The 27,047-nt window shown below is 43.1% G+C and overlaps 1 protein-coding gene across 1 annotated transcript; it reads right to left on the minus strand.

Annotated features, from left to right (window-relative positions):
* On the minus strand, positions 1–26,745 carry LOC129630711 (zinc finger protein 860-like). Its single transcript, XM_055551211.1, has 4 exons — positions 26,718–26,745; positions 26,181–26,572; positions 8,124–8,253; positions 1–5,343 (listed from the first exon to the last, which is right to left on the minus strand). Exons 1-4 carry the CDS (start codon positions 26,743–26,745, stop codon positions 4,946–4,948), a joined length of 948 nt encoding a protein of 315 aa, XP_055407186.1. The 3' UTR covers positions 1–4,945.
* Between the last annotated feature and the right edge of the window lie 302 nt (positions 26,746–27,047).

Consider the following 27,047-nt stretch of genomic DNA (forward strand, 5'->3'; position numbering starts at 1 on the left):
CAAATGATACAAACTTTATTACAGCACAAGACTTATGATACATTCTGAATAAATAAGAGGCACAATGTAAATGGCAGCAATTAATTTGAAGCAGATACACACACATACTTTTCTTGTTCTTTTGACTAAATTTTCTTCAAGAAAACTGCTCTCTTCAATGTCAAAGAATAAGTTTCCATTAATCATTTATATACAACAGCAATTCCCAGTTAAGGGAGAAAACGACCAGCATTTCCCTGGTATAACTTCTCCCACATAGTCAGTCCCCAATAACCTGTCAACTCTCCTCCCAAGAAAAGCCCAAGTTCCATAATGTCTAGCCCGCTCTTTTCATGGTCAGATGGTACAGCATTCAGTCCTATAACCCAAGGTGGCCTATCTATGGAAGAGCACTCTGAACATTTTAAGAATGATGTCTTAGCTTTTTATATGATTCTCTGTCCCTCACTGATTCTAATTCACACACTATTGAATTTGATATTTTAGTGGCCCTGTTTACCCACGAAAGACGGATATGAATGAACCACAGCTAAGGAAGTCTGCCCCTTCATTTTACTCATTTCTTTGCAGAGACCATCATGAAAATCTCAAAGAAAGCTATAAAAGCTTTCAAACCTTGCAGAAATGTCATAAAAAATAATGTCACCTTCTCAAGAAAACTCAAGTAATTAAATACACACTGAATATAATGGGTCATTTCCACACATGTTTTTAAGTTTGAACATACTTACCATAATTATTCTGTAGTAATATAGTAGGTTAATTGTTGGAAAACTAAGGACTTATTTATTCCTAAAATGAATTATCTCTTATGTGATCTGTTGTAAGAACTGTCCAAAATTTTACCAAATTCATTACAGCTGTACGGATTCTCCCTGATATGAATTTTGGGAGGAATCTTGAGGAAATACGGTTTTCTTCAATGTGTTTCCAAATTTGGTGTATCTGTACAGTTTCTGACCTGCACGAATCACTTCATTATGTCCAAGGTGAATATATAATATAAAAAAACTATACAATATCCATTACCTGTGCAAGCTTGCTCTCCATATAAATCCTCTCACATTCCACAGTTTTGATCTTTGGGTTAAAGCTTCAGTGTGCACATTTTGTGTGGTTTCTCTGAAAGACATATATTCTGAAGTATAGTGCACTCAGAACCCTAGAGAAAGCCCTTGCCCATCCATTTCCAAGACTCCTCTTCACTATGGACTCTTACCTAATACTTCAATCCAAGGTGAAACTTCTCCTACTCCCGTTGCATTTGCAAAGCACTGCTCCAGTTATGTTCCCCAACTTAGACATTTGAGTAAAATCCTTTTCATAAATAACTGTATTTGTGTGATTTAATTCCAGAATATATATTCTCAGATACCTAAAGAGTGAGAGGCAATTTCGAAAACTATCATAGTCATTGCATTTCTAAGTATAAAGTGTTTGGTGAACCCTGAGTTTGAAGCAGTACCTAGAGGCCTTGCCACATTCTGTACACTGGAAAGTTCTCTCTAGGATGGATTATCTGATGGTCGGTGAGATGTGAGCCCCGAGTAAAGGTTCTACACACTCATGTCACTTGTAAGCTTTCTATCCAGAATGACTTCTTTACTGAATCCTAACTTCAGATTGTCTAAAAACCCTGATGCACTCATTTCATTCATACAGCTTCACAGGGAATCTTCTCAAGAAGCCAAAGGTGTAAACACCTGAAAAGCCTGGCCACATTGATTGCATTTGGATGGTCTCTCCAGTATGGATCACCTGATGTCTTTTCAGGCCTGAATGCCACCTGAAGGATTTGCCACCCTCGTACACTTGTAAGGTCTCTCTATATTATGAATAATCTGATGATGGGAATGATCAGCCCGTTACTGAAGCTCTGGCCACACGCATTATATGACCCCCTCCACTCTAGACTGGAGGGATTGACTGCGCTCTAAATGTATGGCTTCTCACCAGGATCAATTTTGTAAAAACCAAATGGCTTCCAAAATACTTAACACATGCACTACGCAGGTAAGAATTCAGTTCTAATTAATTATGTGATAGTTAGTTACAAAGAATCAAAGCTTTGCCACACCTAGCACATTTCATTTGACTTTTCTGAGTGTCAAAAAGTTGATATACTTTACTGCATTTACTACACTTTTAAGTTTTCATTGATGTATGGATTCTCAGACAATCTGCAAAGTCATTTCTTGTGACTGATGGGTTTGTCATATAAATTACATTTATGTGGTTTCTCTCCTCTAGGAACAGCCTAACAGTCTAAGGTGGAGCAAGCACTAGAAGCTTTGCCACATTCATTTCATTTGTATGCTTTCTATACAGTATGAATTCTGTTGAATTATAATGCCTGAACTCAAGATTAAAGGTGTTGCCACACTCATTACATTTGCACTAAATGTTTCTCACAATATTCCATTCGTAATATTTTTCTCCACTAAGAATTATCTGGTGATTTTTAATATGGTCATTTCAAATATACCACTGGCCACATACATCACATTTCTATGCTTTCTCTCCTACATGAACTGAACAGCTGTGAGTTAAAGCTGACTGTTCACTAAAATGTTTGTCATAATTGTTAAATTTCTAAGGTTTCTCCCCAGTATGAATTCTACAATGAACTGCAAGGACCGCGTTTAGATTAAAGGACTTGCCACTGAGATCTCATTTTTATGGTTTCTCTCCAGTATGACTTCTTCAATGAACTGCAAAGTTTCCAGTATGACTAACAGCCTTGCAACACATATCACATTTACATGGTTTCTCTCCAGTATGAATTCTCTGATGAATTCCAAGTTTTGCAGTTTGATTAAATGTCTTGTCATATACATCACAGTTAGATGATTTCTCTCCAATATGAGTTCTCTGATGAACTGCAAAGTAAGAGCTGGAACTGAAGACTCTTCCACAAAATTACATTTCTATGCTTTCTCTCTGATATGAACTGCCTGATGGCGAGTTAAGGATGATGGTGCACTAAAACGTTTGTCACAATTGTTACATTTGTAAGGTTTCTCTCCAGTATGAATTCTTCCATGAACTGCATGGCTTGAAGTTTGACTGAAGGCCTTTCCACACACACATTTATACAGTTTCTCCCCAGTATAACTCTGATGAACTGCAAGTTTTGCAGTCTGATTAAAGCCCTTGCCACACAGAACACATTTATATGGTTTCTCTCCAGTATGAATTTCCTGATGAAGTGGAAGGTTTCCATTTATACTAAAGGCCTTGCCACATACATCACATTGATATGGTTTGTCTCTAGTGTGAACCCTCTGGTGAATGGCAAGTTTTGTGCTTCGACTATAACCACGGCCAAATACATCACATTTATATGATTTATCTCCACTATGAAGAATCTGATGAATTGCATGGCTTGCTTTCCAACTAAAGAGAGAGAGAGACAGAAAAGGCCTTTCCACACACATCACATTTATATGGTCTCTCTCCAGTATGAGTTCTCTGATGAACTGCAAAGTAATGCCTGGAACTGAAGACTGCCACATAAAGTCATTTACATGCTTTCTCTCCTGTATGAACTGCCTAATGTTTAGTAAAGGATGACCGTGTACTGAAACTTTTGTCACAATCGTTACATTTGTAAGGTTTCTGCCCAGTATGAACTCTCCAATGAATTCCAACATATCCCTTTTGAGTAAAGCCACAGCCACATACATCATATTTATAAGGCTTCTCTCCAGTATGAATTCTTCAATGAACTAAAAGGCTTGCATTTACACTAAAGGCCTTGCCACACACATCATATTTATATGGCTTCTCTCCAGTATGAATTTTCTAATGAACTGCAAGGCCTGCATTTACACTAAATGCCTTTCCACACACATAATATTTATATGGCTTCTCTCCAGTATGAACTCCCTGATGAACTCCAAGTTGTGACTTTCGAATATAGCCATGATCACATACTTCACATTTACATGGTTTCTCTCCAGCATGAAGGGTCTGATGAACTGTATGGCTTGATTTTCAACTAAAGGCCTTGACACACACATCACATTTGTATGGCTTCTCTCCAATGTGAATTTTCTGAAAGACTTAAATATACACTAAATGCCTTGCCACATATATCACATGTACATGACTTCTCTCCAGTATGAACTCCCTGATGTATTTTAAATTGTGACTTTCGAGTATAGCCACGGCCACATACTTCACATTTATATGGCTTCTCTCCAGTATGAAGGGTCTGATGAACTGTATGGCTTGATTTTCGAGTAAAGGCCTTGACACACATATCACATTTATATGGCTTCTCTCCAGCATGAATTTTCTGATAAACTGCAAGGCTTGCATTTACACTAAATGCCTTGCCACATATATCACATGTACATGGCTTCTCTCTAGTAAGAACTCCCTGATGAATTTCAAATTGTTCCTTTTGAGTATACCATGGCCACATACTTCACATTTATATGGTTTCTCTCCAGTATGAAGGGTCTGATGAACTGTATGGCTTGCTTTTTGACTAAAGGCCTTTCCAAACACATCACATTTATATGGTTTATCTCCAGTGTGAATTATCCGATGATTCTGAAGGTGTGTATTCTGTTTAAAGCAGTGGCCACATACATTACATTTATATGGTCTCTCTCCAGTATGAACTCTGTGATGAACTTGAAGAGATGTATTTCGTTTAAAGCAGCAGCCACATATATCACACTTATATGGTTTTTCTCCTGTATGATTTCTCTGATGAACTGCATGGGTTGCATTGTCATTAAAGGCCTTACCACATAAGTCACCTTTATATGGTTTCCTTCCTGTAGGGATTCTTTCATGTCTAGAGAGTTTTGAGTCCTGAAGAAATGTTAGGTCACACTCATTAGGGTTTTTCTTGTGTGCTTCCTGGTCTGGTGCCAGTTCTGAGAGATGTGTGACAGCACTCTCATGTTTCTGAGAAACACTTCTGCAGACACTACGAGTTCTGAGGTGGCAAACCTGAGGCGCTACTGTTGATATTCGTCACAACTTGACTACATTTAAAAACTGTTCCTTCAGATTGAACTATCTGCAATTCATCTTGAAAGCTTGATCTATGCCTTTCAACAGGCTTATTTCCTGTATCATTTCTACTCTGCTGATCTCTTCCATCAGTGAGATTTTTGTTACAGGATATAGACATTCCTTTGTCATTTCTTTCATTATCTGCCCACAGACTCTCAAAATCACGCATAGCTTCCTGTATCATCCAGAGGAAGTCATCTTTGATTTCACGGCTTTCAGCTCTTCCAAACATCACTTTTTGAGTAATTTCTCTTTTTGCACTGTTTCCTTTTGCTTGTAATTTCTTCACCATGTGTATTTGAGACTTATCTACAAGATACAAAGAACCACAGGTATCCTACTAATTACAATTCATAAATAAATTCTTTTATGTTGAATACATGATATCATACCAAAACTCATACCTATCCTGAACAGAATTATGAACATTCCCAAAGATGATCTTAGAAACATAAGGAACACTAAAGGCATTGATCTCCATTCATTTCCAAGGCAAACCATTCAATATCGTTGTTATCCAAGTCTATGCCCCAACCATTAATATCAAAGAAGCTGAAGTTGAAAGGTTCTATGAAGACCTACAAGACCTTTGAGAACTAACACCAAAAATAAATTTCTCTTGGATCATAGGGGACTGGAATGCAAAAGTAGGAAGTCAAGAGATACCTGGAGTAACAAGCAAATTTGGACTTGGGAGTACAAAATGAAGCAGGGCAAAGGCTAACAAGAGTTTTGCCAAGAGAACGCACTGGTCATAGCAAACATCCAGTTCCAACAACACAAGAGAATACTCTACACGTGGACATCACCAGATGGTCAATATTAAAGTCAGATAGATTATATCCTTTGCAGCCGAGGATGGAGAAGCTGTATATAGTAATCAGCAAAAACAAGACCAGGAGCTGACTGTGGCTCAGATCATGAACTCCTTATTGCCAAATGCAGACTGAAATTGAAGAAAGTAGGGAAAGTAGGGAAAACCACTAGACCATATTCAGGTATGACCTAAACCAAATCCCTTACAATTATAAAGTGAAGGTGACAAACAGATTCAAGGGATTAGATCCGATAGAGTGCCTGAAGAACTATGGACTGAGGCTCGTGACACTGTACAGGGGGCAGTTATCAAGACCAGCCCCAATTTTCACAGCATATTAAAATGAACAGACTACTTTTCCGATAAAGGTCTGTGTGGTCAAAGCTATGATTTTTCCAGTAGTCATGTACGGATGTGAGATTTGGACCATAAAGAAAGCTGAGTGCCGAAGAATTTATGTTTTTGTTTTTGTTTTGTTTTATTTTCCTTGTATTTATTTATTTATTTATTTTATTTTTAAACTTTACATAATTGTATTAGTTTTGCCAAATATCAAAATGAATCCAGAATTTATGTTTTTAAACTGTGGTGTTGGAGAAGACTCTTGAGATTCCCTTGGACAGTAAAATCAAACCAGTCCATCCTAAAGGAAATCAGTCCTGAATATCCATTGGAAGGACTGATGCTGAAGCTGAAGCTCCAATAGTCTGGCCACCTAACACAAAGAGGTGATTCACTGGAACAGACCCTCACACTGGGAAAGAATGAAGGTGAGAGAAAGGGAGGACAGAGGATGAGATGATTGGATGGCATCACCAACTCGATGGACACGACTTTAAACAAGCTCCGGGAGTTGATGACAGACAGGCTAGAGCCCATGCTTCACAACAAAAGAAGCCACTGCAGTGAGAAGCCGTGCACTCCCTCACCTCAAACTGAGAAAAGAACACAGAACAATAAAAACCCAGTACAGCAAAAAGAAAAGACCCTGCCTTTGGGTCTTTGGGTGATATAGCACCACTGGAAGGTGGTATACATTTCACATGTTAAAGAATGTAGGAGGAAGCTGGGGAGAAGGAAAATCCAAACACTAAACATCTGTTTTCCCATAGAACTTCCCATTTGGAGTTTCCCAAACACTATGAATGGTGTGGCTTCCTCTCTCTCCTTGTGAGATCTGACCTCTGATCATGCTGTTGATACCTGACAACTCATCTGGTTTCCAGACATTTGCACCTCATTCTCCACAATCCAGGGATCTTCCTCTGCTACCAAAATGGAGGTAAGATTCAGATCAGAAACAGAAATTCTTGCTCAGAAGAAATGCCATGTCCTGTGGCTTCTTCCAAAATCCAACCTCTCCTTTTAAAATAAATGTATTTACTTTAAAAACTTTTGTTTATTTATTTATTTATATTGGTTATGGTGAGTGTTCATTGCTGCTTGAGCTTTTTTCAAGGTTTGGCAAGTGGGGGTTACTCTCCAGTTACAGTGCTCCACTTTTCATTTGCTGTGGCTTCTCTTGGTTGCATGAGCTTTGGAAGTTGTCCCCTGTGGGCTCAGTAGTTGTAGCTTCTGGTCTCTAGAGTGCTGGTTCAGTAGCTGTGGCATACCAGCTTAACTGCTCTGTGACATGTAGGATCTTCCCAGAGAAGGGATTGAACCCCTGTCTCCTGAATTGGCAGGGGTAGAATCCCAGCTCTTTTATTAGCCAAGAAATGAGGACATTATAGACAGAGAGAAAAACTCTTCACAAATTAATTCACTGTCAGTCTTATAATATACAGGAATATGCAGACAATCCCTGCATGGGGAAGGTCCCTTTGGACGGGGCCAGGGCAACCCACTCCAGTATTCTTGCCGGGAGAATTCCACGAACAAACAGCCTGGAGGGGTACGGTCCATTGGGTTCCGAAGAGTCAGATATGACCACAGTGACAGACCACACACACAAGCAGATATTGAATTTCTTCCCAAGAACTACTGAACCAAGAACACAGGGGAAGGAAAAGGAAATTGGGTATTTCAAAGTTTGAAATCAGCTTAACAAATGCTCAAGCTGTGGAAAAACTCCTTGTGTATCACACAGTGGGCAGAGCACCTGAAGAAAGGACAAGCTTATACTCCTGATGCCAATCACGAAGCTTTTTCACCTCTGAATCTACAAGGCTGTGAACTCAGTCAAGCAAAACAGGGGCTCCCAAGAGACACAGAGGGAAAATGCAGAGATACCCCAAACCAGATTCCAACTTCACAGGGAAGTGATCCTTACCCACAGACAGCAGGTTATTCCTGTAGGTCTCCTCCATCACATTCCGGTACAAGGCCCTTTGAGCAGGGTCCAGGCATTCCCACTCTTCTGGAGTGAACTTGATGTCCACATCCTCGACAGTTAACTCTGTCTGAAATGAAAGTACATTTCACTAACAGACGCTGAGGAGGGTCCTTATTTTCACACAAAAGGAGAAGAAGTGAGAGGAGTAAGGATCAATTCAGTGGAAGTAATATTCTGATAGATCTATTAAAAGCTACTTGGAACACACTATTGGTCTCTAATTTCCTGTTTTTTCATAAGACTATGATATACTCCAATCGACATGAACTTGTCATTTGTGCAGACAATACATGAAAAACATACAAATAAAATTCAACAATGAGTTGCCCCTGTAGAAGTGTTACATTTTACACATTGAGTGACATTTATTATCTAGCTGAGTTACAAGAACGGTATCTTTAGAGATGACAAAGTCAACAGTGGCTTTAAAAGAACAGCAGATCTTACACTGTGAAGATGACGACACTGTCACACTGACCATAGGGATTTCAACACATCCTACACACTAAACATTATTCTAAACACTTTACACATATGAACTTGTCATCAACATAACACCACATTAGAGAAAGATTTGTGTTCAACTTATGGGGAGAAAACTCTGTCACTGTACAAAACCGCTCATCAACAAGTTAAGAAATGAGGCAACAGCCCTTGAGGTCAGGTGGTTAAGCCTGACAAGAATAAAAAGCTAAGTAACAGAGCAGGAAAGTGCATCCACAAAGAGTTCCCTGAGAATACCTTAAACAAGTAAAAGAAAACTGAAATGCAATGGATCAGTCACTGTCTAGGGTCACCCTCTCCCCCTGAACCCACAACATGTCAATAATCTTACTACTATTTCCATCAATCATATGATGAGGTAGAAAAAACTTAAGGTCATGCAATGTACTTAAGATACAAGTGCAACTGCTACAAAGCATAAAACATATTTTAGACATGATGCTCTGTAATAAAACCATGGAGTTACATATCCATGCACTTATGCATGCACATGTAAACACACAATTGGTTGATAAAAGGAAGACCTGTCTTTATAGTCTTTTCTTTCATTCAATCAAAATTTATTGAGCAACAACTCTGTGCCCCAAACTTGGAATACAGCAGTGAACATGATGGAGCTTATAATCTACCAGCCAGTCAGCCAATTACAACCGTAATTTTAACAGTACTATTGTAATAAGTGCTCTGAAACTGGTCTGGTGCTAAGGGAAGATTTAACAGAAAGTCTTGACCTACATCGAGAAGTCAGACAAGGTTTCCATGAGGAAGAAACACTTAGGATTGGCAAGATGGCAAATAGAAAAGTGAGGCAAGCAGAGAGAATAGCCTGTGTGCTGACTCTGAGGCAGGAAGATATTTAGTGAACAGAAAGTCAGCCAGTGTGACAGCAATGTAGGGAATAAGGAGAGGTGATGCCAGGTAGATGCCACCTGATTTCTGAAAGGTTCTGCAAGGTCTATAGATTTATTCCAGAAGCTACTGGAAGCCACTGAAGAATCTGCAGGAGGAAAGTTAGATGGTTATATTTGTTTTTAAGCTCTCACTTGGCTGAGTGTGGAGGTTGCTGTTCAGTCACTCTGTCGTGTCAAAGTCTTTGCAACCCCATGGACTGTAGCCTGCCAGTCTCCTCTGTCCACAGGATTTCCCAAGCAAGAATACTGGAGTGGGTGGCCATTCCCATCTCCAGTTGCCTTTTGACACATTCTGGGATGACATTCCCATTTACATTTTAATCATGTATATTTCAGCATCTCTGGGACATTAAAACTGAATCAGTTGTACTTCATTAAATATGTCAACATTCTATTTCTTCCCTAAAGCTTATTTATTTTGGTTATGCTGAGTCTTGGTTGCTGTGAGCGGGTTTTCTCCAGTTGAGGCTGCAGTGCATGGGCTTCTCACTGCAGTGCCTTCTCTTGTTTTGGAGCACAGGCTCTAGAGTGTGCAGGCTCAGGAGTGATGGTCTCGGGCCCTAGAGCACAGGCTCAGTAGTTGCGCCGCATGGGCTTAGTTGCTTTGAGGGATCTTCCTGGACCTGGGGTAGAACCGTGTACCCTACACTGGCAGGCACATTCTTCTTCACTGGACTAGGAATCCTTCTCAACATTATTTTATACTAATTCAAAATAATAAAAAGTGGTATAAGCATAAAGTAACATACAAAAGACTCCAACTACAATCTTTATAACATACCTATATTTAAAAATAATATGAGGGCTTCCCTGGTAGCAAAGTGGTAAAGAATCCATTGGCCAGTACAAGAGACACAGCGTTGATTCCTGCTCCGGTACAATCCCATATGCCAAGGGGTAACTAGGCCCATGAGCCTCAATTCCTGAGCCAGGCTCTAGAGTCCAGAAGGTAGAACTATTGAAGCCAGCCTGCTCTAGAGCCTGTGCTGCAAGATGAGAGAAGCCACCACAATGCCCGTTCACTGCAACTAGAGAGTGGCCACCACACAGAACTACATTAAAGCCACTGCAGCAATGAAGAGCCAGTAAAACAAATAAATATATTTAAAAAAACAGTAATACGATTTAATCCTTAATGTTAGGTATCCAGTTATTAACAAAAGCCAAAGTTTATCTTTTTATTCCATGAACAAAATATTGCATTGAGATTAGGAAAGTTGGGGAATTTCCTGGAGGCCAAGTGGTTAAGTACTCATATTCTATTGCAGGGTTTCAGGTTCAATTCCTACTCAGGGAACTAAGACTCCACTAGCTGCATCATGTGGCCAGGAAAAAAAAAAAAATGTTGATTTCATAGTTTCAGTTAGATGGTATAATGAAACATACCCTAGCCCCAAAGTCTCTTTCTGAATTTTCCATTCCATTCCCAAATCCTTAAGATTTTCAAGGAGGCTCAATTACTTTTAAATGTACTACACAAAATCAGGACTGATTTCTCCTTAGTGCCCTCTATCCATATTTTACAACGTACTGTGCATGTTAATACTGGACGTCCATCTGCAGCTTCCTTACCCTGGTTGACAGAGAGCAGACAGCACATCCAGATGGGCCCTAAGCAATCCCTGCTGCCCCACAGCACTGAGACCCTGTCTCCAACCCGTGGGTGAGAAGCCCTGCCCAGGACGGTGCCCAGGGGAGCCTCCTCACAAGGTCCAGGTCACTGGGTCATGGGAAGACGGGATCTAAGTGAGGATGACAGACTCTGAGGGAAGTCTCTGGTGAGTGCGCATGTACAGGAGTGAGACAGGATACTCCAGAGTCAGACAAGATTAGCGAGTCCAAAGACGTATATTTCTCAAAGGACAGACTGAGAATCCACTGAGAATATGACCTTACTTGAGAAAGAGCCATTCCTGACTCCTGCTTTTTCCCCTCCCTCCTCTTCTGGGCGTCCTCAGGCAACAGGAGTCTTCAGAGGCGTATCAAGAAAGTGGAAAACATGCTGTTTAATGCTTAGAGTCAACATAGCCCCTTCCTGTGTCCCAGCCACACACAAGGAGGACCTCACCATGTGGAACAGACAGTCGTCTATGCCCACTGTCTCAGGAGGGACTCAGGACAGTCAACTCCAGCACAGAGTCCAACACGGGCACCTTCCCACACTCCCTGGCATCACATTCCCCTCCTGGTGAGGCCTCATGTACATAGCAGCAGGGGGCACCTCAGCTGACCCGACACCCTTTTCACTGCCTCTTCTCCGGGCATGGCTGAACAAGACGGCTAAAGAGCAGAGACTACTGGGCATGGGCATCGCAACAGAAATGCACCCAAGCTGTTGGGTGCAACAAGAACACTGAGCATTCAGAATGTAGACCAAGAACCCAGTTCTCTTGGGAAAACCTGTCAGCTGCTGCGGACTTTATGCAGTTGAGGGATAGTTGGCAAAGAAGTCACAAGAGAGAGGTCCCATCTCACTGGCTCCTCTTCTGCGTGCTCACAGCTAACTGGAAGATACTTCAGGTCATCAAGCGGGTGTGCGGTTCTTGGATGAGGAGGTATCTCCTTCATATACACTTAACTTCCAAACCTTCTGGCCACTCTAAATACAGTAAACTCAGCATCCCCTGCTCTGAGCATATAAGTACATGAACTGCTAGAAGGTGGAGCTGTTGTCCAAGATGGCAACTGGTACCTGGATGGACAGAGCTTAGAAGACCTGGGGGCTGCAGTAAGCAGTGACATAGGAGACTAAAACATGGGGATACCTCAAGATACTAGATCTATCAGGCTTTTCAGGATTCCTCACATGTTTTTGTTTTTGAGTAATTAAGTGACCACATGGGGTAAGGATCAATTAGACTTGAAACGTTCAGAACAGACACAGGAACCATCATCACCTACCCTGTCCCCTCTAACTCCCCTGAGAATTCTTCAGCCCAACCCACAGTAGCAGGCCTCATCCCCAGAGTAAGATGCTGCAAGCATCCAGGGAGGAAGAAGAACACAGGGCATCCTTCAAAGAAGGGAAAAGAGGAAAGATTCCAAATAATTAAAGGAGAAGGGCATCTCTGATGAAGGTGATTAATATCAGATCAGATCAGATCGGTCACTCAGTCGTGTCCGAAACTTTGCGACCTCATGAATCCAGCACGCCAGGCCTCCCTGTCCATCACCAACTCCCGGAGTTCACTCAGACTCACATCCATCAAGTCAGTCATGCCATCCAGCCATCTCATCCTCTGTCATCCCCTTCTCCTCCTGCCCCCAATCCCCCCCAGCATCAGAGTCTTTTCCAATGAGTCAACTCTTCGCATGAGGTGGCCAAAGTACTGGAGTTTCAGCTTTAGCATCATTCCTTCCAAAGAAATCCCAGGGCTGATCTCCTTCAGAATGGACTGGTTGGACCTCCTTGCAGTCCAAGGGACTCTCAAGAGGCTTCTCCAACACCACAGTTCAAAAGCATCAATTCTTCGGCGCTCAGCCTTCTTCACAATCCAACTCTCACATCCATACATGACCACTGGAAAAACCATAGCCTTGACTAGATGGACTTTTGTTGGCAAAGTAATGTCTCTGCTTTTCAATATGCTATCTAGGTTGGTCATAACTTTTCTTCCAAGGAGTAAGCTTCTTTTAATTTCATGGCTGCAGTCACCATCTGTAGTGATTTTGGAGCCCCAAAAAATAAAGTCTGACACTGTTTCCACTGTTTTCCCATCTATTTCCCATGAAGTGATGAGACCAGATGCCATGATCTTCGTTTTCTGAATGTTGAGCTTTAAGCCAACTTTTTCACTCTCCTCTTTCACTTTCATCAAGAGGCTCTTTAGTTCCTCCTCACTTTCTGCCATAAGGGTGGTGTCATCTGCATATCTGAGGTTATTGATATTTCTCCCGGCTATCTTGATTCCAGCTTGTGCTTCTTCCAGCCCAGCATTTCTCATGATGTACTCTGCATATAAGTTAAATAAGCACGGTGACAATATACAGCCTTGACGGACTCCTTTTCCTATTTGGAACCAGTCTGTTGTTCCATGTCCAGTTCTAACTGTTGCTTCCTGACCCGCATACAAATCTCTCAAGAGGCAGATCAGGTGGTCTGGTATTCCCATCTCTTTCAGAATTTTCCACAGTTTAGTGTGATCCACACAGTCAAAGGCTTTGGTATAGTCAATAAAGCAGAAATAGATGTTTTTCTGGAACTCTCTTGCTTTTTCCATGATCCAGAGGATGTTGGCAATTTCATCTCTGGTTCCTCTGCCTTTTCTAAAACCAGCTTGCACATCAGGAAGTTCATGGTTCACATATTGCTGAAGCCTGGCTTGGAGAATTTTGAGCATTACTTTACTAGCGTGTGAAATGAGTGCAATTGTGCAGTAGTTTGAGCATTCTTTGGCATTGCCTTTCTTTGGGATTGGAATGAAAACTGACCTTTTCCAGTCCTGTGGCCACTGCTGAGTTTTCCAAATTTGCTGGCATATTGAGTGTAGCATTTTCACAGCATCATCTTTCAGGATTTGGAATAGCTCAACTGGAATTCTATCACCTCCACTAGCTTTGTTCGTAGTGATGCTTTCTACACACCATCGTGATTATCTGGGTTGTGAAGATGTTTTTTGTACATTCTTCTGTGTATTCCTGCCATCTCTTCTTAATATCTTCTGCTTCTGTTAGGTCCATACCATTTCTGTCCTTTATCGAGCCCATCTTTGCATGAAATGTTCCTTTGGTGTCTCTTATTTTCTTGAAGAGATCTCTAGTCTTTCCCATTCTGTTGTTTTCCTCTATTTCTTTGCACTCATCGCTGAAGAAGGCTTTCTTATCTCTTCTTGCTATTCTTTGGAACTCTGCATTCAGATGTTTATATCTTTCCTTTTCTCCTTTGCTTTTCACTTCTCTTCTTTTCACAGCTATTTGTAAGGCCTCCCCCAGACAGCCATTTTGCTTTTTTGCATTTCTTTTCCATGGGGATGGTCTTGATCCCTGTCTCCTGTACAATGTCACGAACCTCATTCCATAGCTCATCAGGCACTCTATCTATCAGATCTAGGCCCTTAAATCTATTTCGCACTTCCACTGTATAATCATAAGGGATTTGATTTAGGTCATACCTGAATGGTCTAGTGGTTTTCCCTACCTTCTTCAATTTAAATCTGAATTTGGCAATAAGGAGTTCATGGTCTGAGCCACAGTCAGCTCCTGGTCTTGTTTTTGCTGACTGTATAGAGCTTCTCCATCTTTGGCTGCAAAGAATATAATCAATCTGATTTCAGTGTTGACCATCTGGTGATGTCCATGTATAGAGTCTTCTCTTGTGTTGTTGGAAGAGGGTGTTTGTTATGACCAGTGCATTTTCTTGGCAAAACTCTATTAGTCTTTGCCCTGCTTCATTCCGTATTCCAAGGCCAAATTTGCCTGTTACTCCAGGTGTTTCTTGACTTGCTACTTTTGCATTCCAGTCCCCTATAATGAAAAGGACATCTTTTTTGCGTGCTAGTTCTAAAAGGTCTTGTAGGTCTTCATAGAACCATTCAACTTCAGCTTCTTCAGCGTTACTGGTTGGGGCATAGACTTGGATTACTGTGATATTGAATGGTTTGTCTTAGAAACGAACAGAGATCATTCTGTCGTTTTTGAGATTGCATCCAAATACTGCATTTCGGACTCTTCTGTTGACCATGATGGCTACTCCATTTCTTCTGAGGGATTCCTGCCCGCAGTAGTAGATATAATGGTCATCTGAGTTAAATTCACCCATTAACGTGACAGCAAATATCAGAAGAGGATGGGGAGACCTCTCTGGCCTAGAGCTGAAGGAACAGAAAGAGCAAGAGCCACGGTGAGGTAATGACCAAAAGTAGAAGAAAAAACTAAGATCCGAGACAGAGAAGGTTTTGGTGTCTATGAACAAGGACTAAGTGAATGTGACCAGGAAAACCTGACCATGAGAATGGGGTCAGCTTCCAGGATGAGGCTGGAGACACTGGTAGCGACCTGAGGATGACAAAGGGCTGTGGAGACACCTAAGGAGTCAGGATGCTTCCCTGAGGACACAGGGAAGCCAGTGGAAGTGGGAGGGCCTCCCTTTACATCGACCTTTATTCACAGAAGACCGCTCATCTCTCTCTGACTCTGAGCCTATGTTCCTGCCTCCATCCTACTGTTGTCCTTGTTGCATTGTGGAAAACTGATGCATTTCAAATTCTAATGACAAGTGGGAACTCCCTCAAAGAACTGCCACACAGAGTCACACACACAATTTGGCCAATCATTTCAGGGGTCATTGTTGCTCACCTTCTGGACCTGAGTAAACATCATCAGATCAACTCATAGCTCACTAGTTATCAGACCACATGAAAGAGAGGAAAATGGACTATCATACTAACTGCTTAAATTAGGTCTTGATTCAATAAAAAAGATTACTGACATCCTTACTAAGTACTCATCAAAACAGTCTATAACTATTTATTAGTTACCAAAGAACATTTCCAAGATATAATGTAAAGAGGAGACAGCAAAAGGGCCTCAAATAAACATGCAACAAACCTAAAGTTAATCAGCTTATTAAAATTTTTTTCACTGAAAAATTCTGGTGCAAAGTGAAAGAAAAAATTATAGGAGACCACCAAATCTTATCAGAAGTCAATAGATGTTGACAAGAAAGTAGGTATTGAATGCACTAATCTTCACAACAAGCTAAGAAAAGAATTTAATGTAAAAAAAAGGAGAAAGCAAACAGGAAAACCATCACTAAGAACATGTTTAAAGTTCCTTGAAAAGGTCCCATGTAGTAACAGAGTCTGTCAATTCTTGGACCACTTCTCCTCTCCCACAACCTCTACTCCACACCAGGAAAAGGACAGGGGATGACCCACCTCTGTGAGTCAAGTCACTGCCTTAGCCCCCACCTCAACAGACTCTGCACATGGATGCTATCTTTCAATACAAATAATTAGAACACCCAGAAGCCTTACAGACAGTTTAGCAATTCTCATTCTCCTCTGTATAACTTAAAGGAGCAAGCTTTAAACTTATTAGATTGTAAAGCTAAAAATCAATGTATCACATCTTAATTCTTTATCCAATCGATTCAGCACTCTTCTGGATCTATTCCCCCTCCCCTACCTGCACTTCTAGTTGTTTCCACTTCATTTGATTTATCTGTTTCCCTGTTTCTTTCTCCCCCTCACTTCTTCCCCTCTGCTCTCCTGCTGTGCCTGTCCTCCTCTCTACTTCTTCCCTGACTCCCATCCTGCCTTGCTCTGCCATCTGTTCCCCATAAAGATGTTTTCTCTCCACCTCCCTGATAATCCAAAATCTCCATGTATTTCTGCCTTTCTTCCTCCATCTCTGCCCTCCCTTCCTCCCAACTCTCTGGCACCTCCAAGTACAAACCTTCCTTTCAGCTCAATTTCTTTCTCTCTGCTCCACTCACTCAGTTCAGTTCAGTTCCTCAGTCCCAATGGAATCTTTGCGACCCCATGGGCTGCAGCATGCCGAGCTTCCCTGTCCATCACCAACTCCTGGAGTTTGTGCAAACTCATGCCCACCCAGTCAGTGATGCCATTCAACCATCTCATCCTCTGTTGTCCCCTTCTCCTCCTGCCTTCAATCTTTTCCATCATCAGAGTCTTTTCCAAAGACTCAGTTCTTCGCATCAAGGGGCCAAAGGACTGGAACTTCAGCTTCAGCATCAGTTATTCCGATGAATATTCAGGACTGATTTCCTTTAAGATTGAGGAGTTTGATCTCCTCGGACTCTCCAAAGGACTCTCAAGAGTCTTCTCCAACACCACAGTTCAAAAGCATCAATTATTCAGAGCTCAGCTTTCCTTATGGTCCAACTCTCACATCCATACATAACTATTTGAAATACCATACCTTTGATTGTATAAACCCTTGTCAGCAAAGTAATGTCTCTGCTTTTCAATATGCTGTCTAGGTTCTAACAGCTTTTCTTCCAAGGAGCAAGTGTCTTTTAATTTCATGGCTGCAGTCACCATCTACAATGATTTTGGAGCCCAAGAAAATAAAGTGTGTCACTGTTTCCATTCACTAGTAGTCCCCTTTCTCGGCCAGCAGAATACTGTCTGTAGGTCAGGTTCCAACTCTTCTATCCCCTTTGTGGGCTCTCTGTGTGAACTGCCTCTCCACTGTCGCCCTCTTTGGGACCGCTGATTTACAACCCTTCTCCCCTGAAGGCAATAGAAGAGGGCGGCAGAGGATGAGATGGTTAGATAGCATCCCTGGACTCAACACCACCTCCCTATGTTGCACACTTTTAACATTCCAGAGACTCTGCTTTTCTCTAAGCTTCTCTCCTTGACCCACCGTTACCTTCAAGGCTTATGCTCTTTCATGTTGCTATCTCCTCGCAAGTTCCTCACTAATCCTGTTCGTTGCCATCAATTCTCCATCATGCTTTCTTCAATTATCTGTTTCTCTCAGAGTTGCTGTCTGTGCTTCTCCTGACCCTCCTGGCCTCCTATTTGCAGGGATGGCGACTGAATAAGAAGCCTGCGGATGGTGACTGCAGCCATGAAATTAAAAAACGCTTACTCCTTGGAAGAAATGTTATGACCTACCTAGATAGCATATTGAAAAGCAGAGACATTACTTTGCCAACAAAGGTCTGTCTAGTCAAGGCTATGGTTTTTCCAGTGGTCATGTATAGATGTGAGAGTTGGACTGTGAAGAAAGCTGAGTGCCGAAGAATTGATGCTTTTGAACTGTGGTGTTGGAGAAGATTCTTTAGAGTCCCTTGGACTGCAAGGAGATCCAACCAGTCCATTCTGAAGGAGATCAGCCCTGGGATTTCTTTGGAAGGAATGATGCTAAAGCTGAAACTCCAGTACTTTGGCCACCTCAGGTAAAGAGTTGACTCACTGGAAAAGACTCTGATGCTGGGAGGGATTGGGGGCAGGAGGAAAAGGGGACGACAGAGGATGAGATGGCTGGATAGCATCACCGACTTGATGGACGTGAGTTTGAGAGAACTTCGGGAGTTGGTGATGGACAGGAAGGCCTGGCATGCTGCGATTCATGGGGTCGCAAAGAGTCGGACACGACTGAGCGACTGAACTGAACCCGTAAGAGACACATTCCAGCGGGTGGTATTTGGGACACAGAACCATGGGTGTCACATGGCTGGCCCAGGCCACCTCCGCCCACACGGGGTCAGGGAAACGTCACTAAGAAACAAATGCCTGAGGGGCAGAAATACCGGTCTGATGAAACGCGACGACTGAGCGGCTGGATGGCTGGGGGTCTCAGGAGCAGGACGGGGTCTCCAGAATCCCAGGACCGGGGAGAGAACTGGGCCTCCCCGGGAGCGGGGACGGGCGCGGCCTCCTGGGACCGAGAGCGCGAGCCTGGGGACCACGGAGCGAATAAACCCACATCGCCCAAGAAAATTTCACGCAGTGCAGGAAGGGCAGAAGGGTCAGTGAGCTCAGAAATTGGTTTTAAGCAGCAAAGAGTTGCGAAATGAGGCGTCTCAGGAACCAAACGCAGGTATCCGCTTCAAAGCGACTTCAAAGCAAAATGGAGGCGCCTCTTCGCCACACATGGACACCTGAATTTGCTGGGGTAGTGGGACGGCTGCGGGGATTTAGATTTAGTAGCGACCCTCAACCCACAGTACAGAGGAAAGACAACTGCGAGAGGAAGACTTGACTAGAAAAAAGAGAAACTCATTTTGCGCGGACACCTCCGCTCGCCGCCCTCCGCTTCAGGGAGTGTGACGCTGTGCGCACGGGCAGTCGCCCAGTAGAAAGGCGGAGCGGCCTGGAGGCGGGCCCGAGAGGAGCCCTGCGGTCAGGGGCGCGAGTCGGAGAGAACTCAGGCCGGTTTAGGGACAGTGGGAGGGTGAGGCAGCAGGGGGTGCCTCACTGCTGAAGATGGCTGCAGTCAGGAAATGAAAAGACGGCCTGCTCCTTGAGAGGAAAGGTACGATAAAACTTGTAAAGTTAAAAAATAAAATAAAATTAAAAAATAAATAAATAAAGTAAACCTAGGTTTAAAAGAAAAAATAAAGTAGAGAGAGAAAAAAAAAAGTAGACAGTGTGTTTTAAAGCAAAGGCATCACTTTGCCAACAAAGGTCCCTAATGTCAAAGCCGTTGTTTTTCCAGTAGCAGGTAGAGATATGAGAGCTGGTGCATAAACAAGGCTGACCATAGAAGAATTGATGCTTTTGGATTGTGGTGATAGAAAAGAATCTTGAGAGTCCCTTGGACAACAAGGAGACCAACCAGTCAATCTTAAAGGAAATCAACCCTGAATATTCATTGGAAGGATTGATGCTGATACTGAAGCTCCAATACTTTGGCCAATTGATACAAATATCAGACTCATTGGGAAAGACCCTGATGCTGGAAAGATTGAGGGCAAGAGAAGAAGGGGGTGACAGACGATGACATGGTTAAATAGCATCACCGACTCAATGGACATGAATTTGGGCAAACTACAGGAGACAGAAAAGGACAGGGAAACCTGGCATGCCACAGTCCATCAGGGTGCAAACAGGTGTACACCACTGAGTGAGGGAACAACAGAATACATATACATATATCCATTCTTTTTAAGTTTTACTTTCCCCATATAGCTCATTGGAGAGTATATAGTAGAATTCCCTGTGCTATATAGTAAGTCCTCATTACTTACTGACTTTATGTAGTGACATGAAGTGAAAGGTGTGTTAATCCACATCTCCCAGTTTATTCCACCTCCTCTCACACTCTGATAACCATACCTTGTTTTCTATGTCAGCACCTCTATTCCTGTTTGTAGAGAAGTTCATATATAACTTTTGTTTAGATCCCACAGATAAGTGATACCATATGATATTTGTCTTTCTCTTCTGTCTCTTGTTGACAGAAAAGCTGAAGTCTCCCAGACCCCCGTGACACAAAAGAGAAAGGCTCAAGCACCTATTGGTTAGGAAAAAGAACCACAGACTCAGCGTCTGATGCACATTTCTGAGTTCTTTTTTTAAAAAACATTTGTTGATTTGACTGCATTAGGTCCCATGACTTCATGGTAAATAGATGGAGAAACTGCAAACACTGACAGACTTTATTTTCTTGGCTCCAAAATCACTGTAGATGGTGACCGCAGCCATGAATTTCAAAGATGCTTCCTCACTGGAAGAAAAGCTATGACAAACCTAGATCAGATCAGATCAGTCGCTCAGTCATGTCCGACTCTTTGCGACCCCATGAAACGCAGCACGCCAGGCCTCCCTGTCCATCACCAACTCCCGGAGTATACCCAGACTCACGTCCATCGAGTCAGTCATGCCATCCAGCCATCTCACCCTCTACCGTCCCCTTCTCCTTTTGCCCCCAATCCCTCCCAGCATCAGAGTCTTTTCCAGTGAGTCAACTCTTCACATGAGGTGGCCAAAGTACTGGAGTTTCAGCTTTAGCATCATTCCTTCCAAAGAAATCCCAGGGCTGATCTCCTTCAGAATGGACTGGTTGGACCTCCTTGCAGTCCAAGGGACTCTCAAGAGTCTTCTCCAACACCACAGTTCAAAAGCATCAATTCTTCGGCACTCAGCCTTCTTCACAGTCCAACTCTCACATCCATACATGACCACTGGAAAAACCATAGCCTTGACTAGACGAACCTTTGTTGGCAAAGTAATGTCTCTGCTTTGGAATATGCTATCTAGGTTGGTCATAACTTTCTTTCCAAGGAGTAAGCGTCTTTTAATTTCATGGCTGCAGTCACCATCTGCAGTGATTTTGGAGCCCAGAAAAATAAAGCCTGACACTGTTTCCACTGTTTCCCCATCTATTTCCCATGAAGTGGTGGGACCGGATGCCATGATCTTCGTTTTCTGAATGTTGAGCTTTAAGCCAACTTTTTCACTCTTCTTTTTCACTTTCATCAAGAGGCTTTTGAGTTCCTCTTCACTTCTGCCATAAGGGTGGTGTCATCTGCATATCTGAGGTTATTGATATTTCTCCCGGCAATCTTGATTCCAGCTTGTGTTTCTCCCAGTCCAGCGTTTCTCATGATGTACTCTGCATATAAGTGAAATAAACAGGGTGACAATATACAGCCTTGACGAACTCCTTTTCCTATTTGGAACCAGTCTGTTGTTCCATGTCCAGTTCTAACTGTTGCTTCCTGACCTGCATACAGGTTTCTCAAGAGGCAGATCATGTGGTCTGGTATTCCCATCTCTTTCAGAATTTTCCACAGTTTATTGTGATCCACACATTCAAAGGCTTTGGCATAGTCAATAAAGCAGAAATAGATGCTTTTCTGGAACTCTCTTCCTTTTTCCATGATCCAGCAGATGTTGGCAATCGACAAACCTAGACAGAGTATTAAAAGGCAGAGACATTACACTGCCGACAAAGATCTGTATAGTCAAAGATATAGTTTTTCCAGTAGTCATATATGGATGTGAAAGTTGAAGTATATAGAAAGATAAGAGCCAAAGAATTGATGCTTTTGAACTGTGGAGTTGGAGAAGACTCTTGAGAGTCCCTTGGACAGCAAGGAGATCAAACCAATCAATCCTAAAGAAAGTCAATCCTGAATATTCACTGGAAGGATCGATGCTGAAGGTGTAGCTCCAATACTTTAGCCACTTGATGCAAAGAGCTGACTCATTAGGAAAGACCCTGATGCTGGGAAAGACTGAAGGCAGGAGGAGAAGGGGACGACAGAGTACGACATGGTTGGATGCAAAACTGACTCAATGGACAAGAGATGGAGCAAGTTCTGGATGATGGTGGAGGACAGGGAAACCTGGCTTGTTGCAGTCCATGGGGTTGCAAACTGGAACATGACTGAACAACTGAACAACAACAGCATCATAAGCAATTACCTAATGCCACCATTCCATTAGGGATTTTCTCTGTCTTCAGTTCAGTCGCTCAGTCGTGTCCGACTCTTTGCGACCTCATGAATGGCAGCACGCCAGGCTTCCCTGTCCATCACCAACTCCCGGAGTTCACTGAGACTCATGTCCATCGAGTCAGTGATGCCATCCAGCCATCTCACCCTCTGTCGTCCCCTTCTCCTCTTGCCCCCAATCCCTCCCAGCATCAGAGTCTTTTCCAATGAGTCAACTCTTCGCATGAGGTGGCCAAAGTACTGGAGTTTCAGCTTCAGCATCATTCCCTCCAAAGAAATCTCAGGGCTGATCTCCTTCAGAATGGATCTCCTTTCAGTCCAAGGGACTCTCAAGAGTCTTCTCCAACATCACAGTTCAAAGCATCAATTCTTCGGCGCTCAGCCTTCTTCACAGTCCAACTCTCACATCCATACATGACCACTGGAAAAACCATAGCCTTGACTAGATGGACTTTTGTTGGCAAAGTAATGTCTCTGCTTTGGAATATGCTATCTAGGTTGGTCATAACTTTTCTTCCAAGGAGTAAGCTTCTTTTAATTTCATGGCTGCAGTCACCATCTGCAGTGATTTTGGAGCCCCAAAAAATAAAGTCTGACACTGTTTCCACTGTTTTCCCATCTATTTCCCATGAAGTGATGAGACCAGATGCCATGATCTTCGTTTTCTGAATGTTGAGCTTTAAGCCAACTTTTTCACTCTCCTCTTTCACTTTCATCAAGAGGCTTTTGAGTTCCTCTTCACTTCTGCCATAAGGGTGGTGTCATCTGCATATCTGAGGTTATTGATATTTCTCCCGGCAATCTTGATTCCAGCTTGTGCTTCTTCCAGCCCAGCATTTCTCATGATGTACTCTGCATATAAGTTAAATAAGCACGGTGACAATATACAGCCTTGACGGACTCCTTTTCCTATTTGGAACCAATCTGTTGTTCCATGTTCAGTTCTAATTGTTGCTTCCTGACCTGCATATAGGTTTCTCAAGAGGCAGGTCAGGTGGTCTGGTATTCCCATCTCTTTCAGAATTTTCCACAGTTTAGTGTGATCCACACAGTCAAAGGCTTTGGTATAGTCAATAAAGCAGAAATAGATGTTTTTCTGGAACTCTCTTGCTTTTTCATTGATCCAGCAGATGTTGGCAATTTGATCTCTGGTTCCTCTGCCTTTTCTAAAACCAGCTTGAACATCAGGAAGTTCACGGTTCATGTATTGCTGAAGCCTGGCTTGGAGAATTTTGAGCATTACTTTACTAGCATGTGAGATGAGTGCAATTGTGCGGTAGTTTGAGCACTCTTTGGCATTGCCTTTCTTTGGGATTGGAATGAAACAGTTTTCATTTTTGACCTTTTCCAGTCCTGTGGCCACTGCTGAGTTTTCCAAATTTGCTGGCATATTGAGTGCAGCACTTTCACAGCATCATCTTTCAGGATTTGAAAGAGCTCAACTGGAATTCCGTCACCTCCACTAGCTTTGTTCGTAGTGATGCTTTCTAAGGCCCATTAGACTTCACATTCCAGGATGTCTGGCTCTAGGTGAGTGATCACACCATCGTGATTATCTTGGTCATGAAGATCTTTTTTGTACAGTTCTTCTGTGTATTCTTGCCTCGTCTTCTTAATATCTTCTGCTTCTGTCTTAGGGCTATAAAAATTGGCTGCAAGCCTGGGAAAGCATTCCACTCTCCCTTGAGCTGACCTGCTGTGCTAAAACTATAATCCAGTCTAATAAACTTTATTCTCCTCCCTTTGGCCTCAAGTCTAGAAGTCGTTTTTCAAGGTGTGCACAGACCACGACAGTCACTCTGAAGCACTGGCCTGTCTTACAGGGGACAGAGTAGGCTTGAGCTCGGTCACACCACTAAACTTAGAACGCACCCATACACCACAAGTGGGGCTCAACCAGAGGCTCCCACTTGCTCCTTCCCACAACTCTCCTGCAGACCTCAACACTCCGCTCCACTTTCTCCCATTTTCACCAGTTTTCATGTGCAGTTGAGCAATAGGGCTACATGATAGAGACCACTGGTCATGGGCATTGCAACAGAAACACACAAGCTGCAACTCCGAGGACACTGGGCACTCAGTATGGAGACCAAGAAGCTGGTCCTCTGGGGAAAACCTGCTGTCAACTGGGGACATCTCAAAGTTTAGGCCCCTGAGATTTGGTTGGATTGAGCTCAGTGAAGAAGTCACAAAGAGAGAGAGGCCCAATGTCACTACCCAGTGTCCTCCCCCACTCAGAACTAAATGGAAGATACCCCAGCTCTTTAAGGAGGGATGCCTCCTTCATACCCCCTTACATTCCAAGTATCTCCCACTCTGAGCAAATAAACTGCTGGCAGCAATGCATTTTCCCACAACAGCCCTCATTATGAAGTCTCCCATTAACAGAAATACCATTCCTCACAGGATTCTATTCTAAAGATCTTATTATCCAATGCGCCCAACATGTTGCACACCAAGACCTGAGCCTATTAATAACCCTGTCTCTACATCCCACACAGCTGTGTACAGCACTCCTGTTATCCTCTACCCAATTCTAGTACAACCTCCCTTCTCCAATTAATTTTAATTAATGAAGACAACCCACTCCTACTCAACTCCATCAAAGCCCTATTGAGCTTTGGAAGCATTTTCAACTGATTTCTTACCTCTGAAAATATTCCACCTACAACAGTCCCACAAATAACTGGGCCTCATTACTTGACGATAACTGCTCCTTTCCCCCTGGCCACATAATCATATAAGGCTTGAGTCTAGCACTGGCAGTCAACCTCAATGCACAAAGTCTAAAATTACCCCTCAAATGTCTTCGAATTCTCCAGTCTGTTAGGATATTTTCCCACTATTATACACCACTTTCCATTGCACTTGTCAGCAATCCAAAAGTCAGCCACTGGGCTTCATATCACTGGAAAACATGCAACCAAAACCCACTTCTTTAATTCAAAGAAAATTGTCTACACTAGTATCAGACCAAAGGGGCTCCCCAGGTGGCTCAGTGGTAAAAAAAAATCTGCCTGCCAATGAAGGAGATACAAGAAAGGGGGGAATACTTCCCTGAGTCTTAACATTCCCACGGTTAGGAAATGGCAACCCACTCCAGTATTCTTACCTGGGAAATCCCTTGGACTGAGGAGCCTGGCCGGCTACACTCCATGGGGTCCCAAAGAGTCAGACAAGATTGACCACAGAGAACATTTATATTTCTCTTTGAGTCTAGTGCTTAAACCAGTAACTAGCAGCACTGAAAATAATGTCCTAAAATGACTAATCTTTGCAGTCAATTTAGTACCCTGGTCATACAAACCTGAAAAGGAAATATGGCTCCATAACACTGAGTAAAAACTCCAGCTCCACCAGCAGTCCCAAAGCTGAAATTCTAAACTACTTCCTCAACACGTGTTTTCGGATATTTATAAAATTATCAAGTGCCATGTCATAAATAAAATGACTTTTTCCCTATAAATTACTAGGTATTTCGTACACTATATGCGTTACCTCAGGATTTTACACCGAAAAGAAATCAGACCCCGGGGCTCTCACGGCCACAGTTGAATTGACCTGGGGTGGAGGAACGGGTTGGGGAACAGCAAGGTCCGAGGTGACCCGAGACCACGGATATGGAGGAGAGGGGATACCCCAGGCGCAGGTTAAGAAAAATAAAACATAAAACTACCTCACGATTCCCAGGGCGACCGCACCTACCAAGGGTCGGCTTCGGAACTTGCTGCAAACTCGCCTGCGTCGTGTAGAGTCGCGATAGACTCCTCCGCCAGGGGTAGGAGACGAAAGCCACAGCGAGGGACCGAGCGTACAACTTTTGCACGCGTCTGGGCGTGTGAGGGGCGGAGCGTAGCACACACTCCTGAGTCTGGGCGTGTGAGGGGCGGGGCGTAGGACACCCGCCTGCGTCTGAACCTGTGAGGGGAGGGGCGTAGAACGACGCCTGCGTCTAGGCCTGTGAGGGGCGGAGCCGAGCGGGGCCGAGCGGAGCCGAGAGAGACCGAACTGGGCCGAAATGGACCTAGCCGGGACCACCCGGACCGAGCAGAGCCAGGAGGACACCCGCACGCTTTTACGTTTATTTCCCAAGGCATCTTGTCAGTGTTGAGAAGTACTTGAGGGCTTCCTGGTGGCTCAGACCGGAAAAGAATCCAGCTACAATGCGGGAGACCTGGGTACCATCGCCGGGTTGGGAAGATCCCCTGAAGCAGGGGATGGTCATCCACTTCCAATTCGTGCCTGGAGCATCCCAATAAGACAGGAGCATGGCGTGCTGGAGTCCATAGGATCCCAAGGAGTCGGGCACGACTGAGCAACTAAGCACTCACACACGCACACAGAGGGTTTTACACATCTAGGGTTGCACCATAGATTCTTCATTAGTTTTAATAACTGTAACAGTTTTAAAATAAAAGCGTAAAATTCTGTGGGATAATTACGTTGGAAGCTAAGAAGGTTGCCTCTTAACAATAGGATTTCTCCGGATGAGGCTGAAGCAATTCAAAGGTCTGGAAGCTGAAACCTGGTGTGGTCGCAAGGCTGGGGGTCCGTGAGGGTTGCTGTGAGGCG

This window comes from Bubalus kerabau, chromosome 17, assembly GCF_029407905.1.
Source record: "Bubalus kerabau isolate K-KA32 ecotype Philippines breed swamp buffalo chromosome 17, PCC_UOA_SB_1v2, whole genome shotgun sequence".
In the NCBI taxonomy this organism is placed as follows: Eukaryota; Metazoa; Chordata; class Mammalia; order Artiodactyla; family Bovidae; genus Bubalus; species Bubalus kerabau.

Bases quoted from the DNA above. Each gene is read 5' to 3' on its own strand.
- LOC129630711 (XM_055551211.1), bottom strand. From the start codon at position 26,745: ATGCTCCTGTCTTATTGGGATGCTCCAG. The intron at 26,573-26,717 runs GCACGAATTGGA...AACACTGACAAG, and splicing joins GTCTTATTGGGATGCTCCAG to ATGCCTTGGGAAATAAACGT. The intron at 5,344-8,123 runs GTAAGGATCACT...TGTATCTTGTAG, and splicing joins GAATAACCTGCTGTCTGTGG to ATAAGTCTCAAATACACATG.